This window comes from Diadema antillarum, unplaced genomic scaffold, assembly GCF_040938485.1.
Source record: "Diadema antillarum isolate AM-2024a unplaced genomic scaffold, OU_Dant_1.0 seq00001482_RagTag, whole genome shotgun sequence".
In the NCBI taxonomy this organism is placed as follows: domain Eukaryota; kingdom Metazoa; phylum Echinodermata; class Echinoidea; order Diadematoida; family Diadematidae; genus Diadema; species Diadema antillarum.
Genome location: NW_027272221.1, coordinates 714888 through 735793, shown reverse-complemented (window position 1 = coordinate 735793; position 20906 = coordinate 714888). Strand labels below are relative to the sequence as shown.

Genomic DNA, 20906 nt, shown 5'->3' with positions numbered 1-20906 from the left:
ATCTAATCGCAGGCATGGTGTTACGTGCTAATTAAAGATGTGTATAACAGTTGAACGTGATTGGTGAGAACATTTTTCATGGGATCGTACATAGAAACCAACTGAAAACGTCGCGACAATTTCATTCATGGTGCATCTTCATCCGAGGTTCTTTTCATAACATAACATCGGAATACGGGAGCTGCACTCATTCTCAACATCCTGGTTCCTACCGAAGGGATTAAGGTAAGAATCGGTCCATCTTTGATCATCATACTTCAGTAAAACTTGAATTTCGCTTAAACTGTGATAATACTCATGGCGGCTTGCAGCAAATTCAACCACTCAACCACTGGCTTGGATTTGTCATATGTCAAATTATGACATGATTATTATATATATCATATGTAATTGTATATTATATAGTATGCATGCCATAATGTATAATATATAATATACAAAATATAATATATATTATATCATATATAATGTATTATATGTAATATGTGATATGTAATGTATAATACATAATATATAAAATATAATGTATATTATATAAAATATCATATATTATATGTAATATGTAATGTATAATATATAATATATAATACATAATATATGATATAGCATATCATATATTTTGTAATATATGATATGGATATAATATGTGTATGTATGGTGATATGCCGAGAAGGAACAAGTAAGATTGCTTACAGTCATTATGTGGTCTGTCATCAGCTGGGTAAGGTATTGACTATATGCTTTGATATGAAATGCAACTTTTCTTTCTCACATATGTAGCTGTTGGTACGTATGGCGACATAGCCAGTGTCTTTTTTTTTCTCGCCCCATCATGCATGCACCCTCTTCGTAGTACCTGTGTTATAACCACACTGCTACCCATCCCACCACTGATGCTACAAGATTGCTTTTTTTTTCTTTCTCCTCCATGTTTTCCTGTCTTCATCACACCTTACAAACTTGCCTTACAACCAATGCTATGATGACAATGACAAAGAAAAAAAAACTTCTGCTCTTTAAACCACTTCTAATTCTATATTCTTCTTTTTATTTCCTTCTTCTTCATAATTTCTCGTCAGCCCATACAAAATCTAATGACATTGTTTGAGAAAAATTGTGATACAGACAGCAAAGCCAGTCAGGTAACGACATCATTTATTCTTGCCTCTGGGACTACAAAGTGTACAAGCTAATCTTTGTTCTCATGCTTTAAATAGACACCAACAAGCTGTTCACATTTTCTCAAGTCATTTTGGATTACAAAGTAAAGCTATATTAGAATGGCCATTAGTTTGAGGAAAAGAAAAATCCCAAACGAAACAAAACCAACACAAACAACCAACATAAAAACGATGTTCTTTGCCTTCGGCTTAAAATCCCCCCAAACAGTGCTTTTGTTTAAAAAAGACATGTTTGTCCTTTATATCTCCCTCGCTCTTTGTCTAATGCAGTCCACAATACTTAACATGCAACAGACATGACAGAAAAAAAAAAGAAAGGAGGCCAAACTAAAGTTCATACCGCAAGTCACGAAAGTGTTATTCATTCGCCAAACATTGGAATAAAATCAATTCAAAATTTGAGAGTTAATTTCCGCATGATGCAAAAAGGCTTCTTTACGCAACAGTTGTTGATTTTTAAGGTATTTCGCATGGAACATGCGACTCAGTTATCTTCCAACCCATTTTGTCACATTTCCCCTCAACTTTTATTACTTTGCAGAGACATGGCAGAAGCGAGCGACAAATATCGTGAAATGGGCACAGGAGCTACAGTTACTGAAATCATATTCAGCGGGGCTCTGCTGTCTATAACCCCTCCATCTCAATCGCAGGAGTTACCAAGGAGTGACTGGGTGTGGCAGCCTATCGAGTGGGGATGGTCTGACATCACACAGTCTGTCTTCTCATCGTGTGGCATTGTGGGTAACATGCTGGTCATCATGGTTCTCTTTCAGAGGAGGGCTGCAAGAATTTCAACCGACACACTAATCGGTGCCCTCGCAGTCGTGGACTTTCTCACGTCTCTGCTCATCTTTCCGAAGCCAAAGCCTGTCCGAGTTCCCCTGACCTTTCTGGGTCATGCCGCCTGCAAGATCATAAGGTCTGCCGTCTTCATGTGGATATCCATAAACGCTTCGGTTTTCACCCTGACGGCCATATCGGTAGAACGCTACATCGCCATCGTACACCCTCTCCACTTCAAACGCTGGATGACTCCCCGACGTACCGTGCTCTTGATCCTGATGATCTGGTTACTGTCCCTTGGACTGAAGTGTCGCAGTTTTGCTGTGACTGTCGTCGAAGCAACATCAGGAAGATGCATCGTGACCTACCCTTCTCCAGAATCACGCACCTACTTTGCCTTTCAGGAGCTCGTCACAATGTTCCTTATTCCCATAGCCACCATGCTCGTTACCCAATGCCTTATTGCAAGGTCGCTTCGTCGAGACGTCCGCCGCTTTGACGCGGATCTTCAGAGCTCCGGACCATCAGCAAAGCTTCTCCTGGCTCGGAAAAAAGTGATCACCCTGGTCCTCATTGTCGTGCTCATTTTCGGCATCTGCTGGACACCGGACGGCGTAGCCTACATGGCTCTTGGCCTTCAACTCCTTAGACCTGACTTTCTCTTCAGCACCCCTTACAACCTCCTCGTGAACATAGCCTTCTTCAACTCTTGCGTTAACCCCATGGTATACCTTATTCGCTACCCTCAGTTCAGAGTTGCCTTAAAGGAACTGTTCAGCCGACGTTCCACAGAGAGGGTCAAAGCACCAGTATTCGGGCAAGACGAGCGTCAGTTTCAGTGAACCACGTATAGCTCACCCACGAGGAGCTGCATTCTCGTTCCTTGTAGGGAATGTTTCACCATGTAAACTTTGAAATTGACAGCATCTATGTTCTGAAATTATTAAACAGTGATATTTGAAAGACACGTCATTTATTCACAGGCTTTAAAGGGATGGGGTATGCAGTTTCAGTTGAGATGATAGGGTGTCAGGTTTTCACTTCACTTCAATTCATTTCAATTCAATTCAATTCAATTCAATTCAATAGTTTATTTATTTCCATCATCAAAAAGAAAAGAAAAGAAATAGTTGACATAATCCAAAGTGATACAATTTTTTTCTCTTACACTCGTCTGATAAAGGATTTTTTTCAATACAATACAAAGTATATATACACGAATGATGTCGTAAAAAAGAAACAATGCACTATGCCATGGCAACAAAAATAGTAAATAATCACAATGATGGAAAACAGTGTTCCACTAAAAAAGCCAAGCTTGTAAGACGTGGAACACTGGAACAGAACAACAACAGCACCAATTTGTTATACCAATAAAACATATTCATTTTAAATTCTTCTATATACTATTGTACATTTTACTCATTGATATATGATGCTGATACTATGAACAATACTTACTAGGATTTTAGAATGCAAACGTATAAACTTTGTAACATATCACATTTGTGGCACAGACACTATGTGGCCAGGTGTGCCAGGAAAATTGAACGGAAAGGAAGATATGCAATCGGCCACAAAAAACATAACGACGACAACAACAACAATAACACAAAACAGAAATAACAGAATTTGAGGAAATGCACTCAGACAGATACTGGACAACGAAGAACGAGGAAAAAGGAGCAGGGAAGAATAGAGAAGGAAAAGGATAGGAAAAAGGAGAGGGAAAAGGAAAGGGATGGAAAAGGTCTGTGGACACACTACAAAATCTCAAGGAAAAGTGAAACATGACGGGTTTTTTTCATTGAACAGAATTAACTGGTATATTTAGAAAACAAATATTTTTTTTTAGGTCATACTTAAATGTAACTAACTTCACAGATTCTTTTAGATCATTATCTAAGCTATTCCAAAATCTGGGTTCGGTATAAACAAATGTATTTTGAGTGTGTACAGATCTCACTAAGGGAAGATGAAATTCTTTAGATTGTCTCGTGGGATAATTATGTACGTGGCTGTTACAGTGAAATAAAGAATAAAATATTTTGGGTAGATGGTTGCAGTTGTAATTAAACATAAATTGACCAAGTTGAAACAAATACAACTCTTTTATTTTCAGAATTTTGTGTTCAAGGAGCAGCTTGTCAGTATGTGCTCGGATATGAAGGTTAAAAACAATTCTGAGCGCCATCTTTTGCAGAAGAAAAAGTTTATCTAACAATGTCGAACATGTATTCCCCCAAGCAAGAATTCCGTAATTCAAGTACGGCAATACCAAACTTGAATAAAGCGTAATCAAAGCCGAAGAAGGAAGATAATATTTCAATCTATTCACTACGCCTATGTTACGTGCAATTACATTACAAATATTGTTTATGTGACACTTCCATGATAACTTATTATCAACGCAAACACCTAAGAATTTAATAGACGAAACCTCTTCTAGGGGAGTAGTGTCAAATATAACATTACCTAGCAATCTATGTAAAGAATTACTGAAAACATACACTTTGTCTTCTCAATATTCAGTGACAATTTATTTGCATATATCAATTGTGAGACATTCTTCAATTCATAATTCACTGTACTAATTTAAGTATAAGGGTCACGGTGGGAATAAAAAAGATTGGAATCATCCGCGAATAATATGAAAGAGAGTTTATCTGAAGATCTATAAAAATCATTAATGTAAACTATAAATAACAGTGGGCCTAACAAACTTCCTTGCGGAACACCACATTCTATTTTCTTCATAGAAGAATCAAAACTGATCACATGTACATATTGAAATCTGTCAGATAAATAACTCGTAAACCATTGCAAGGCTTTTCCGCAAATACCATAATGGGATAACTTAGAGAGAAGTATACCGTGATTAATCGTATAAAAAGCCTTTGAAAAGTCCAGGAAGATGCCTATTGTATGCGAAAATGTATCGAGTGCATGTGCAATCTTTTCCACAAAGATAAGTAAAGCGTGGGTGGTGTTGTGATTTTCTCTAAATCCAAATTGAAAATTCGTAAATATCTTACTCATATTCAAAAATTTTACAGTTCGGATGTATACTATTCTTTCCAAAATTTTAGAAATTGAAGTTAATAATGATATTGGTCTGTAATTATTGACATCATTCTTCTCCCCTTTCTTATATATAGGTATAAATTTGGCAGTCTTCATCTGATTTGGTACAAGCCCAGTAATAAGTGATAAATTAATAATATATACTGAAGGATACATTATTTGAAGAATTATATTTTTCAACAAATAATTATCGATTCCATCACAACCTGGGCTTTTCCCTTCTTTCAAATTATAAATAATATCAATAACTTCTTCATTATACGTAGGGTCCAAAAATATAGTTTCAGGATTAGGTATATCTAAAAAATCATAAAACACTTTATTAGATGAAGGGTTACTTTGTGATAAATTTTTCCCAATCGATGCACAAAAAAAATCATTAAAAATTTCGGCCATGCCAGCAGGTACATTGTTTGAGGTATTACCCCATCGTACTTCTGTAGTTTCCAACTTTTTTTTGTAATATATTTTTTTAGATAATAAGAAACATGATAATGGAAGAGCATATATAATTCGAAGAGGAATTCAACGTTTATTTGATGAAAATTAGTTTTGTAACGGCCGATATATCCCCCCCCCCAAAGCGATCATAATAAGAGGTGGGATCGCCTTTTATAGGATCACTTTGTTTTACTTTGGTTTTGAATATTTCAGCGAATTTCAAACAGATTTTCATAACATAAACTTTGATTTCCTCTTAGGATTGTATGCTCTTTAGCATTTCATAAAGTGGTTTCCAAGTATCTGGCAACAACTTGAAAAGCTGAATCATCACCTCAACCAATACCACACCATCACTTTAGAGGGTGTGTGAGTTCTGGTCGAGGTGAGGATTTAGCTTTTAACGTTTAGCGAGATATTCAGAAACCACTCTATAAGATGTCAAAGAGCATGGAATTCTAAAGGGTACCAAAAGTTTATTTGATGTAAATTGCTTTTGAAATGGCTGAGATATCCAAAAACAATGTGACACAAAGAGATCCTGATAAAAGGTGCGGCCTGTAGTCTCTTATTATTATCACTTTTTGGATATCTCAGCCATTTGAAAACCAATTTTCATCGAATAAACCTTGAATCCTTCTTGAAATTACATACCCTTTCATATTTCATAAGAGATTTCTCATTATCTCACGTAGGAATGTAAAAAACATGAATCCCCACCTCAACCAGTACTGTTCAGCCCCTTTCATGTTTTTAATCTTGCGAATTTATCAGTAGGCAAGTAGTAGCGCTGCCTAGAGAAACCACAGGTATGATTTTTTTTGGTCTTCTTTATTACTGGGTGTACACAAGCTTTCTATTGGTATTTTCAGACTATTGATAGCTCAATATCACCCTTATGTTCCGACACGTCCAGAAAGAGGTGTTCACCATGTCAGTGCATCCCTACTCCATAGCGCAGCGCTCACAAGTGCCTAAACAGGTGGAAAGAAAAAGCATGTTGGGACAGACAATATATGGGATCTACTGGTATTCTTCATGTTCTGACACCTTCATTAAGCAATGTTCGTCTCTTTTTTTTCAGGGTATCAATACATTTTGGAAATCTACGCTCGTACAAGCATTGTTTCTATGTGGATTCCCAGAGACGGATCCAGGAATTAAATGAAGGCGCACGCACCCCTCCATGTATTTCTTGTTATTTCTTTTGTTTAAAAAAAATAGGGGGCGGACCTGGATCCGCCTGGATCAGCCACTGGATTCCTCGTATTCACATATATCAATTCCCTTTAATAATTTGTTGTATATTAGACAATTTATCCATTCGATTTCTTGTTGTGTTCATGGTTTACTTGTAAAACGTTGACTATGGAACAATTACAAAATAAAAACAAACCTGTTAAAGCGTAGTGCTTGCAGCTCAAAAATGCAGCGAAGGTCGAAACATTGGTGAAATATCGAAAAGCATGCTGGGATATGATCGCCTACCACGTCCAACGTGTACAAGTAATGCAAGGCCGTTGTATTCCTCACTGCAGGGGTAGAAAGAATTAAAGTTTACCCATTCATTCGTGAAGTCCCAGGTCTGCTCGTCCATCCTAACTTGATCTGGACATTTGTGCAATTATGGAGGTACGAAAAATGCACTCATATCATGAATGGCAATTGAAGCGGAATAATAGTATAGATCTAAGCTGCTTGTTTTGTCACTGCGGCTAAAGAGAATTCCAACCATTACTGTAAAGTTTAATAGTAGAGAAAGGCAAATCATTAAATAGTTTATCACAGAATCGTGAATGGTCTCACGCACTCTAGGCGAAACTAGTTTGCAGACACAAATCCTTCTTAGTCGTAAAGGGGTCTGTGCTAAAGTGCCAAATCTCTTTCATATTCCCTCCACTGTATAGAGGCTCCCGACAAAGGCTACAGTACTCTATGTATGCTACAGCTACAGGATCTATATGGGACAGTGCCAGTCGTGCATGTAGTAGTTTTGGCGCAGCCTCCTTTACCACCAAAAAGGGTTTATGCCTGCAGTCTAATCAAGGCTAAACCAAGACGTCACTTTTCAAACATGTCAACGAAGCAAATATATGCTGCAATGATATTATATTAGTTCATACAACGATGTCTTTAACAAGTAGAATAAACTCTTTCACGAGTAATCGTCTTTACCCTTTACTTCCTTGTATGACCCCTCCCCCACACCCACACACTAAACACACACACACACACACACACACACACACACACACACACACATATATATATATATATATATAATTTTTTTTAATCCAAAGATTGGATTTGGTATGTCTTCCTATACTTCTTGCATCATCGAGACACATAAATAGCTCTTGTAAGATTAAAAAGAGAGGAAGACAGAGGGTGGTTTTGAGCAACCTTGAGGTGGGGTAGAGCATGTTCGTTATTTCGAAACACATAGATAGCTACGACTGTATAGATGTTGGGATCAATCCGAGATAGAGTTTATTAGTCCAAACGTTTGTGGCTTTAGTCCGAAGGTTCGTTTATCTTAAAATTAAAAGAAGGTGCGTACTAACGAACCTTCGGAAGTACGAACCTTGTTTCAATTTCGGATTAGCGAACCTTGGGACTGAGGCACTATATTTCTCCTGTAAATTAAAGGAAACCAAAACCCAAAGAGCAATGTGGACTGAGTGAAAGCAGCAACATTAGTAGAACACATCAGTAAAAGTTTGAGGAAAATCGGACAATCGATGCAAAAGTTATGAATTTTTAAATTTTGGTGTTGGAACCGCTGGATGAGGAGACTACTAGACGTTATGACGTATGTGTGGACAACAATATAAAGAAAATATAAAGAAAGCTCCACAAAATTTCACTTTTCTAGCATTATGAAAGAGCACTTAACTAACCGCTTTCAGAAAGCAGGGGGAATAATTGCCACCCTTAACATATGTCTGTATCAAGTTGACGGAATGTGTAATTTTCATGAAAAATGAATATTTGTGGAATTCCCTTTATATTTTCTTTATACTGTTGTCCACACATAGTATGTCATAACCTCTAATAGTCTCCTCATCCAGTGGTTCCAACACCAAAACTTTGAAAATTCATAACTTTTGCATCGATTGTCCGATTTTTCTCAAACTTTTACTGATATATTCTACTAATGTTACTGCTTTCACTCAATCCACATTTCTCTTTGGGTTTGGATTTCCTTTAAGTAATCTTCGTGAGAAGCTTCGTAGAAGCACGTATTGTAAGTTACTTTCTAATTAGGAGTAATAAGTTTGCGATCGTGGGGTCAGGAAGTGTAGGGTAAATGTTATCATAAATCTATGTTGTTAAATTCTCATATAAAACTGAAAGTAAAATTAACTGGAACAATGTGTGTTTTAATCCAGTCACATGCATGCACGCTGATATACACATATCTCAGGCACTGCTACAAATAAATAAGGCCTATACGAGGGAAGAGATCTAGCGTACGACTCGTGCCCAAGGCCAGCTCTCGATATTGGCAAATTTATTACAAGTTTGCCAGTCCATTCAAATAACAACTGGCAAATGGCTGTAAAGGAGTGTTCCAAGAAGATAAAACATTCTTGACCTTTCAGGCAAGATTAAGTATTATGAAAAACAAAATTTTTAGCTTTTGAAATTTTTGCTTTTACGCACTGTGAACTTATTGATATATCTTTTCTAGCCTGCTGCTAAAGGCTACCAGGGACGAAATAGAATACCTTTTAAAAGTCGAATGACTAAGGTGGTGATTCATTCATCTCCATCTATTTAGGATTTCTTCATGGAAACCAAGAATTCTATATGAATCGCCATTTTAAAAGCGAGGTTCTTCCACGCTCAATCAGTCATATCTTACAATGGCATGCGCGTAGTAAGTAATTTCACTTGCAACAAATCCCAAACGTCGGGTAGATATCATTTGCTATTCTTTTCTTGAATTCAGACTTTTTTTACTAGATCTCTCTCTCTCTCTCTCTCTCTCTCTCTTTCTCTCCCTCTCTCGCTCGCGCTTAAAGCTGCAGTACACCTTTAGTGCGCTATGCAGTATAATGCCTGCAATAAGGGGAAAATTTAATGCATTTTAGACACGTAAAGTCATTTGAATGTCTGTAAATATTACAAACACCACAACTGAAAATTCTAACCTTCATGAAATCTGCTAGCTATTCAAGTATAAAATGGATTTGTACTGTATCCGTCGTCATTTTCATTATAGGATGCGGACTGTCACACTGCCGATGCGTTATAAATTTCAATAGTTTAACTATTTCCATTAAAAACATGATTCAAAGCAGTACATGTGTAAATTTGACTTTCATCCAACTGAATAGGACAGTTCATTGAACATTGAAATATGATTATGCACAAATGATATTAACAAAAATGCACACTTTGTCATTGTAACAAAAAAGAAGAAGTAATCATAACGGTGGAAAAGACTGTTCCACTTAAAAGCCAAGCTTGTAGGACGTGGAACACTGGAATGAACACAACAGCAACACCAACATACCAATAAAGTAGATTTCTATCAAATTCATACATATACCATTGTACAATCATTGGTATATCTTAAATGATGCTGATAATACAAGCTTACTATCAGTAATACATTTTTTTAACGGATAAAGGAGGAATTAATAGTGATCACGAACAATGTGTGTAACTGTATGCAGGTGCATGTGTAAACACACTCGCTTGTAAGTGTGTGTGTGGGGGGGGGGGGGTGGGGACTATACCACCGAAATCACCAAAGAGCTGCAATATGATTTATGTAGCAACTGCTTTCAATAGGAAACGTACAATATTACAATGCAACTCTTTGAAAGAGAGTGCCACAGTTTCATTTTGTTATTTGGCTGCATTAATGCTTTTTACGTTTTGCGAGATATTCAGAAACCACTCTGTGAGATGTCAAAGATCATGCGATTCTAAGGGGTATCAAAAGTTTACTTGATGAAAATCGGTTTTGAAATGACTGAGATATCCAAAAACAAGATGAAACAAAAAGATCCTAATAAAGTTGTGGCATGTCGCCTTTTATTATAATCACTTTTTTGGATATCTGAGCCATTTGAAAACCAATTTTCATCAAATAAACGTTGAATCATTCTTAAAATTACATGCTCTTTCATATTTCATAAAAGGTTTCTCATTATCTCATTTAAGAATATTCAAAACATGAATCCCCACCTCAACCAGTACTGTACAGTCCCTTTAAGGGTATAGAAGAAGATTACCCCTTCAACTGGATCCATTGAAACATTCACTGGCGCCGCTTGAAATCACGATTTCTGTCAACAAATCAAGGTATGCAAAAGATTCTTTTTCCTTGCAAACCAAAGTCTATTTTCAAATACTTCTAGGAACTCCAAATCACAAGCATTTCTTATCTTTTACTTTACTTTTGCCTGATTCCAGGAAGTACATGCGTTATCCCGACCAGACAATATTGTGTACAGCGACTTATACACGGATGTGTATAGTCATTTATGTGTGTGTGTGTGTTTGCGAATGTGTGTGAATACAAGCTTGTTGAACATGTGTATATAAGCCTACATATTTGCTTTATGTGCGCATATGTAGATCTGTATGCATTTTGTGTTGTTCTTTTATACAAGGTCCCTTTGTATATTTTGTAACTGAAAGTTCTACTTTGTGTGTATATATATATATATATATATATATATATATATGTTGTTTAATCATGACTTTATTCAAGTTCAAGGAAGTGTTAGAATGACACATATACAAAAAAACCAGGTCCACCGTTTCATTCAAAACGAATGGCAGGTTAAGACACGTACATGGGGTACAAAAAACAATATTGGAGTTTACATTACCGGAACACAAAATATACATACCATTTCACACATAAACTGTCAAATATTAATCCATCAATCAAATATCAATACATATACTATTTCTGCGTTACAATAACAACATTGGTGTAATTATCTTCAACAATATCAATACAATAATCCTCGTTAAAAAATGATGAAATAGAACAAACACAATAATAATACATAAACCCTATCATCATCGTCATCATCTCATCAAATCTTCACCAACCTATACCATATCATATATACATATGATATCATATATATATATATATATATATATATTCACTTATTTATTTATAAACATTGTAGCTCCGCGTATTGGCAGGTACTAGAAATAGCAACAATAATGTCACAATAGAGGAATGCATTAAATGCCAATTGCCTTGATTTTAATTAAAAATCCGAATCCGAATGCATTCCTCTATTGTGACAATTTTGATTGATAGACATTTATTTCAAGAACATTTTTTTTTAATTACGCTTGTGTGAATAAGTTTTGCTCACGCTATACCTCTTTTCCAGCTCCACGCAAATGAAAGCATTTCCTAAATCATTCTGATTTAGTTAGAAAAAGGGGAAAATATATTCTTCCGTCCCTTTCAATTGTCAAAGAGTAGACATGTCTCAAAAGTACGCATTGACAAATGACAGCAGAAAATGGATTTTTTTCCATCATTACTCCAGATATACATCAATGGAATACATGCAACCTCAATTTAGATTTCAATTCATAAATCTACGCTTTTAAATAGATAATAATAGTCCAATCAATGACAGCGTAAACTCCAGATTGAATATGAGACAGACATTGTAATAATGAGATAATATGATTGGTTCCAGCATTTCAGTGTGAGCTCCCGTTGTCAAATATAAGGCGCCAACGGACATTCTTTGTTGTTCTTGTTGTCGTGCCAACCGGGAATTATTCAAATCCTAAAAGCACAGGTTGATTCGTTGGCATCCACTAAGGTTTTGCTGTAGACAGTGCATCTTGATTCTCGCAGGAGCTTTCATTGCAGAGAGACTGAGCAGAGGTAAGATATATAATTGATCTAGAATTATATTTTCAGTTGTCTGTGTTCATATTATAGTGATAAGAGTTTGAGTACAAAAACCGATACATTCATTTTCATCAACTGGAGATGTTTTAGATTAAAGCAATCGAAATATTATTTGATAATCTTAATATCTTCAAAACTACTCCGTCTTTATGAAACGACTGCAGTATTGTTGAACGAATTTTTTTCTCTTTTTGCTGATGACCTTGTTTGAAAATCTCTGAATTCAAACTCTTCATTACTACATCCATATATTTTTTTTCAAGATTGTAAGCAATCACATTAGAAACTTCAACTGAATTATAACTTAAGCCAATATGTTTCTTTCATGTGTGAAACAAGAAAATTGCATCCAATCATTTTATTCATTGCACACATTCACTGTGGTATTCACTGCAGTAATATTCTCTCACAACTAGTCATGTTCACCATTCTTGCAATTTCCTGCACATCGTGAAAGTTTTGACTTCCATGTTGGGAATATCTATGCCCCTTTCTTTGCATATTTTACAATTTTACTTCTGAAAATATGATTAGTGTTGATTGAAAAGATCAAGCAATTACTCCGTGACCCTTTTCTTGCCATTTCGTCTCTTTCACATTACTGCATCTACAGTGACGTGCTTTTCTTTATATTGCTTGTAGAATTACATTTTTTTTTAGGGAAGCCTACAATATAATTCATTTATGTATCCTTGAGACAGAAAAGCGCAGTCCGGAGACAACACACATAAACAGTGAAATGCAATTTGTTCTCCTGAATTGTTAATGTACGTCGTGCCATCGTCTTTCCGCTCAACCCCCCTCCCGAAAAAAAAAAAATCCTTTGAAATAAAACGCCGAAATGATGGCGATTGAATCATTTTTTCCCGATTTTGTACGCATACCTCTTCCGAGTTTCCACATTTTTACATTAGTCTCTACTCACTGACATGTACATTTTGTTGTATGCATCTGATGCTGCCACTGTCGTGTCGTTCCACTAATAGTACTTTATCGAATCGTTGGGTCATGTCATCCAATATTCCGTAAGTCGCCTAACGTATCTCTTCGAAAGCACTTAAAACGTGATAACGTGAAAGAGCGTTTAAAGTCGTATTGCGCCATATTTTTTCCTAAAACATTCGATCCACTGATTGACGGATTACTCCCACAGAGGAATGGCGGGACCAAGTTTTGCGACTCGCGAAATATACACACCAATCACTGATGTCATCTCGAGTATGGCTCCAGAGTCTTCGACTGTTCCATATCAGACACAGGCATTTCAGGAGAGCGAATGGGTTTGGCAGCCTATGGAGTGGAGATGGTCTGACATCACACAGTCTGTCCTCTCCTCGTGTGGCATTGTGGGTAACATGCTGGTCATCATGGTTCTCTTTCAGAGGAGGGCTGCGAGAATTTCGACCGACACACTAATCGGTGCCCTCGCAGTTGCGGACTTTCTCACGTCTCTGCTCATCTTTCCGCAACCAAAGCCGGTCCGAGTTCCCCTGACCTTTCTGGGCCATGCCGCCTGCAAGATCATAAGGTCTGCTGTGTTCATGTGGATATCCATAAACGCCTCGGTTTTCACCCTGACGGCCATATCGGTAGAACGCTACATCGCCATCGTACACCCTCTCCACTTCAAACGCTGGATGACTCCCCGACGTACCGTGGTCTTGATCCTTATGATCTGGTTACTGTCCCTTGGACTGAAGTGTCGAAGTTTTGCAGTAACCGTTGTCGAGGCAACATCAAGAAGATGCATTGTAAACTACCCCTCTCCAGAGTCACGTACTTACTTTGCCTTTCAGGAACTCTTTACAATGCTGCTTGCCCCGGTAGCCATCATGCTGTTTACCCAGGTCCTCGTTGCTAGGGCGCTTCGGCGTGATTTCCTACGTTTGGAAGCAAACCGACAGAATTCTGGACAATCGGCTAAGCTGCTCCTTGCTCGGAAAAAGGTGATCACTCTAGTCCTGATCGTTGTGCTTATTTTCGTCATCTGCTGGACACCTGATAGCATAGCTTACTTGGCCCTGGGCCTTCAACTGCTCGACCCCGACTTTCTCTTCAGCACCCCGTACAACCTCCTCGTGAACATAGCCTTCTTCAACTCTTGTGTTAATCCCATGGTATACCTTATTCGCTACCCTCAGTTCAGAGTTGCGTTGAAGGAACTGTTCAGCTGTCGCTCCACAGCGAGGGTCAAGGGGCCAATATTCGGGCAAGACGAGTGTCAGTCTGTCTAGTGAGCCCAAGGTTGAGCCTAAGCATTTTAGTTGGCAGGTTGAATAAGATGCCCTTAGCTGTTTAAGTTTATCGAATCACCTCTACCATAGGAGATATTTAACTTCTTGCACTCATTCTGAAGTTCCGTTATTCTAAAGGTTCGTTACTTCGTACCTTGTTTTCAATTCTAGATTAACGAACCTTCGGAATAACGAACCTTACTTCATTGTCAGATTAACTAACCTTTGGAAAAACAAACATCACCGGTATGACATTAGAATAGACTAGGATATGAATAAGGATATGCACAAAACAATAGACAACTGAAATGTTTGTTCAAAGTCGTAACGAACAAAGATCAAAAAGTAATCATGAGCACAGAGCACATTACTGTAGGATTTTGTTCAGCATTTTGCTAGTTTATGAAGAGCTTTGTTAAATGAAAAAGTCAGCCTTTCAAGTCATTCTGTTCAGTCCGTCACCCTTTCCTTAGTTTTGCTTTTTCTTTTTCCTTCTTTCATTTAGTGTTTCTTTTTTTGCGCTTTCCTCTCTTCTTGTTGATTAAGAAATTAGCAGCAATCACACACACACACACACACACACACACACACACACACACAAAACTTCCCTTGACAAGATGAAGCTAGATCTTCTGGTCGTAGTGATTGCGTTCTGCTGTTTTCCTTTTCCAGGTGTAGGAAATCATCTATTTCGCGTTCGGTACGGTACCAAATAATGTTTTACTTTATTGTTATGTACATAATTTTAGCTGAATGACTCGAATTCTAATCACTTAGACATGTAAACAAATGCATTTTTTCTTCTTTACAATGATACATAATTATCCACCAAATATTTTATCGCTTGATTTATTTGCCAATGAAGAACAATTGTTTTGAGAGCTGTTGGTTTGGTGTCATAGGATAGTGGCTAGCCTTCTAACTTGGATTAAAATAATAATATAGATAATATTTGAGATATACGCACCTGCATTTCAGATTTTCTTTTCAGTATATAGAGGAAAATAAAAGTTATAATTTTGGAGTCAATTAAGTATTTCGTCTCTTTTTTTATTTACTATGAAAAATCATGCGGTTTTTTTTGTTGGTCTGTTGTTTAGGTAGATTAAAAGCTGTAATGCACATACATGCATACACACACACACACATTTATATATATACGCATACATTTTCATGTGATTGGAGATTTATAATAACTCTTTTTCGATGTCGACTGAGTAAATTACTTTTTTTTAATGACAACTCTTTGATAAAGGAGAGATTGTGGCAGTTTCATATTTTGCCGTCAAATATCTGTGTCTATTCAGCGTGTCTGAAAAAAAAAAAGGTAACCGAAGTTCCAAAGGTCAGCGTTGTCAAGAATATATGGTTTATTCTCGTAAAATGTTCACTGCAATATACTAGTAGACAAAGTAGCTCTTCAGCTTTAATTTCGAACCTTGCTCGCGTCAAAATTGTCACGGACAGTGGCAGATACAGGACGGACCGCAACCGGCGCACGCCCCCCCCCCTTTATTTTTTGTTGAAACAAAAGAAATAAAAAGAAAAAAATGGGGGAGGGGTGCGTGCGCCCCCCCCCCTTTGATTTTGTAAACGCGCCCCCTCTTTACGGAATTCTTGGATCCGCCCCTGACGGATCACAGATTTAGGGGTCCTTCGAAGGTGAAGGGTACAAAACCTACCTTTTCCAAGATTCTGGTTTGTAAAGTACGAAACCAACTTTTCTGTATTTTCGTTGTTGTTGTTTCATCCTTTGTTTGTTTGTTTGTTTGTTTGTTTGTTTTTCCACACCAAGTTTTGATGAAATGCTATCCCATAATTGGGCCGCTCTTCTTCAGCAGAAACATGAATGGTGGTATGTGCGACAAACTTGATCAAAGAGGACATTGTGCCTTAGCTAGAAGGAACTTTGATAGACAGGATCGAGGAGTTTTCCGGCACTTTTGGTGGTTACCATGGTTACAGGATGGTGCTCCAGCTCACCGTCTTCGAGCTTCCGTGAGAGGCTGGTAGAGCTATATGGCCAATGCATAATAGCCCTCAATCATGAGGTGGAATGGCCCCTACAATCTCCTGACTTGACACCCTGTGACTTTTTCCTCTGGGGATACCAATAGAAAGAGCAGGGTATACAGATCCCCACCACGTGATCTGAATGACATGCAGGCGCGTATTCGGCATGAGATCGATGTTCTTCGTCATGATCCCGCAGTGGTTAGAAGAGCAGTGCGAGACATGCAGCGTCGTTCACAGTTTGTGTCGACAGGGGAGATGGACAGGTCGAAGGTGTTGGTGCATAAAAGGTAAGGGCTGAATGATGTGCTCACCGTGCAGAGATTGTAAATTAAATCACTCGCGAAACGTTAACACAGGAAAAAGTATTGGTGTGAAAAACAAAGAAACAAGCAAACGATGAAACCAGAAGCTTACAGAAAAGTTGGTTACATAATTACAAACAAAAACTTGGAAGACTTGTTTTGTACCCTTCAACTTCGAAGGACCCTAACTCTGTGATCCGTGACAATGATGACGCAAGCAAGATGTTAAAGCAAAACTGATGAGCCACTTTATATTTTAGTAAACATTTCACAATAATAAACCATGTATTCGTGACATAGCTGACCTTAAGCTTCGGTTACCCTTTTTCTTTTCAAATTAATGAACACACTGTGTTTCAGTTTCTGTATAGAAATAGTGTGAATGTCGTGAACGCTATTCCTGCATCACTTTTTCCAAATGGCGTATACTGGATGATATATATATATATATATATATATATATATATATATATGTATAATTACGGTAGTGTTGTATTCATTGAGTAGAGAACAGGTAGTAAAGGGATGTTTTATTAAAAAAAAATTAAATCGAAATTTATTCCTCATATACATAATGTATTGAGATGTCACCGCGACTTCATTTGAAAATATAATATCAGTAGTACTTAGCTAAGCGACCATAAATCAAATCAAATTAAAGAGAATAGAATCATCTTTAATGCTATGAACTTTTAATATAAAGGGCAACGATAGCGAACTATTAAACACACCACACAGCTGGAAGAAAATGTTATTTTAGCACACATCCTGCAGTATAGTATTGATATCGAAATGCTGTTATTTATTGGAAATGGGGAAGCCATCAAATTATTGAAAACATAAAAGTATAATCACTTTTCAGACACATAGACAGAAACTGCCTATGTGTATCAGTTTTGTACGATGCGCTGTTCATGGTAATTCCATCATAACACCATAATTACTTTCTAAATGGCCTGCAAAACACTAGTTTGGGAATACTTTTTTTTTTCAAAAGATCGTAATATGTATGATCAATATGTATGATTAAAATATTTTACCAAAAATGCGAAATTCGATCTCATTTTACCAATAAAGACCATTCAATTTCGACTAGTATTAGATTTATATATCGACGTAGATGACAAAGAGGCAATGATTATGTGACGTCATTTATTCAGGAGGTTACATTATGTTGACAAACATACCGAGATAATGATTTTTATCTGTCTGTTTTATTAATCCCCATCTGATTGGATGGATATGGACAAGACAATAATTCCGCGACACCTATACGATCTTCGTCGATTAGTTGAACACAGGGCTGTTCAGGTGAAGATTGGTGGCAGCAGCGCTGGCCTTTACCATGACGTCAGCAACGTTCGCTTCAAGAAGGTCCAGGCCGTCTGCAAAGAACATCATGAAATATGCAAAGAGATGGACATAACTCTTCGTCTAGGTGTGATTTCGGTGAGGCGTTTGAATTTCGTTAAAATCAGCATGCATAATTATTGTCGAAACTCCAGATTACCAGAAGAGCGCAAAAGACATTGGAAGAAAGAAGTAAATCAAAGTTTACTTTAATATCGCTATCATGCATCATCATCATTATTGCGCGTTTTCATTGAAATGTATGGAGGCTAGTCATGTGTGACTGTATTTCCTCTTTAAAAGGCGTGTAAGTCTAATGTGCTAATTAGATATTTTTTTCTGTCAGTAAAAAAGTTTATCATTATCTTTACGTATCGTAACACTTTTTTTTTTTCTGTGAGAAGAAAAGTAGCCAATAAAAATAACAAGGGAATGATGTACACATAGCATACATTAGCATACACGGAACTGATAAAACACAATGATAACTGTATTCCTACCTGTGGTTCGGCGAGTACTCGGGAATGCTCGGGACCGGCGAACGCTTGCGGAAAATACGTTGCGGCGAGTACTTGCAGGCTCCGCAATGCGGCGACGACTTGGAGAGTCCGTAATCCGGCGACCAAGCGGCGTACCCGTGGAACGGCGACGTCTTCTGCCTAGTACATCTGGAGAAAAAAAGGTAAAATATCTAAGAAACTTATGTGGTAATGCCTTTTTTTCTTTTTTCCCTCGTCCCCCCCCCTTTTTTTACACTGAAAGCCTCTTGACTGTTTTTGAAAGTCTCTTGAATTGATTCACTGCCCAATCCCCTCAAAAGATGTCTCACCTCCCACCTTTTCCTGTCAACTTCGACATGATTGTCCGCCTCTGCGAAAGCTTCAAAAGGAGCAAATTCGGTTTAGGTTTATTCTGTTCAATTCATACGATTCATCCACGAACATAACGAATGCTTGAAACAACTTCCAGATACTGGAAAAAAGGGATAATCATTAATGAACTTAACCGACAAAAATAAAAGAATGTCCTCCTTAAAAATAAATAAATAAATAAAGGGCATACCTATTCTAGTCAAGAGTGATTGTGCATGTGTATTCATATTCACGACTGGGTGTTACTAAGAAACTGTAACAGATTCTCATTTCATGTTAAAATTAGGTTTCTACCTTTCTAACTTTGACTTACCGGTGTCCTCCATAAAGAGGGAACCGACGACCAGAAGAATCAAGCTGAGGACCAAAATCTTCTCCATTTTTTTTCAGGATGAGTTGGTCTAAAACTCGGCGCTTCGGCAAAATAAGCTTTTGAAACTTAAGACAGAGACGTCGCGGCCGCACCCGATCAGCTGCGTCAAGTATATACCTACAGGTCAATGCGATAACCAGTTAATACTTTCTCTTTAGCAGGGACAATTTAACGGGTCATTGATCTCCTGTTCATACGCTTCAAGGCTCTTTTTAAAAGTGTTCAATAAACATTTATTTGATACAAAAACACCCACGCACACACACACACATACACACACACACACACTCATTCACTCACACTGAATATCTTAGATTCTCCGAAAACAAGACATGTTTTTTTTTCTTTTAGCAAGGAGTGAATATTACATCTAACAAATAAATATGTAAGGTAAGGTAAACATGTAAGGTAAACATTACCTTTGAAATTTTTTTAACAAATAACTTCATGTGAAGTTAGTTTTAATGATTGCTACGTGTTCAAATTAATCACTGCAAAGTTGAGTATAATCAGGCAAGGAGTAAGGAAATCCCAACTTTGCAAAGTTTACAGTCAGTTACAAGTGGGCAGGAGACAGCTTGTGACATAATATGTCAGAACATGTCACCAAGGTTTAATACTCATACAATTTCACTTTTGTTTTCAAATTGTGTCAACAGTGAGTGTAACTCCTTCTCTGAAATCCAAATATGGCGCAAAGAAAGGCATTTTCCAAGGGCATAATTTGAAATAGAACCATATCTATGTTATCCCCACATCCCCACATGAACGAGCATGTGCAATGATGATACAGAAACCAATAAATCAAATCAAATAAAAAAAGATTATTTGAATTAAGAGAATACTTCAAAAATTAAGAGAAAACTTCAAAAATATTTTGTGTCGGAAATGCATGGAGAGTTGTCCACACTGCAAGTTCCACCGCGGACCCTTAGTTAATTTATCGCCCTCTACTGTTCATTTATTCAATCAATCAATCAATCAATTCAGTCATAGTTTATTTCCAATCAACGAAAATCAACAAAAAAAAAAAAAATAGTACAAATTTCCAATCAACAAAAATCAAAACATAGTACAAAGTATACATGTCATGAAATGATACTGTTCAAACATTTGCAAAAGATTCATGTAATATCCGAGATAAATTATATAACAACATATGTTTATGTATATATATATATATACAATAATTAGGAGGAATAATACATATATACTTCGTGGACGTGCAGAAAATAGATTCGATTATGGAAAATAGTGATCCACTATTAAAAAGCAAAGCTTGTGGGACGTGGATCGCTAGATGAATAATGAGTAAATAATATATTATTCGAGGGTTTTTTATAGCTATTAT

The 20906-nt window shown here is 37.0% G+C and overlaps 2 protein-coding genes across 2 annotated transcripts; both read left to right on the top strand.

Annotated features, from left to right (window-relative positions):
• Positions 1-1726: 1726 nt before the first annotated feature.
• On the top strand, positions 1727-2809 carry LOC139709953 (allatostatin-A receptor-like). Its single transcript, XM_071621904.1, has one exon. The coding sequence runs from the start codon at positions 1727-1729 to the stop codon at positions 2807-2809; it is 1083 nt and encodes a 360-aa protein (XP_071478005.1).
• A 10819-nt stretch (positions 2810-13628) lies between these two features.
• LOC139709952 (nociceptin receptor-like) lies at positions 13629-14642 on the top strand. The gene has a single exon (XM_071621902.1). It carries the CDS (start codon positions 13629-13631, stop codon positions 14640-14642), a length of 1014 nt encoding a protein of 337 aa, XP_071478003.1.
• Positions 14643-20906: the final 6264 nt, after the last annotated feature.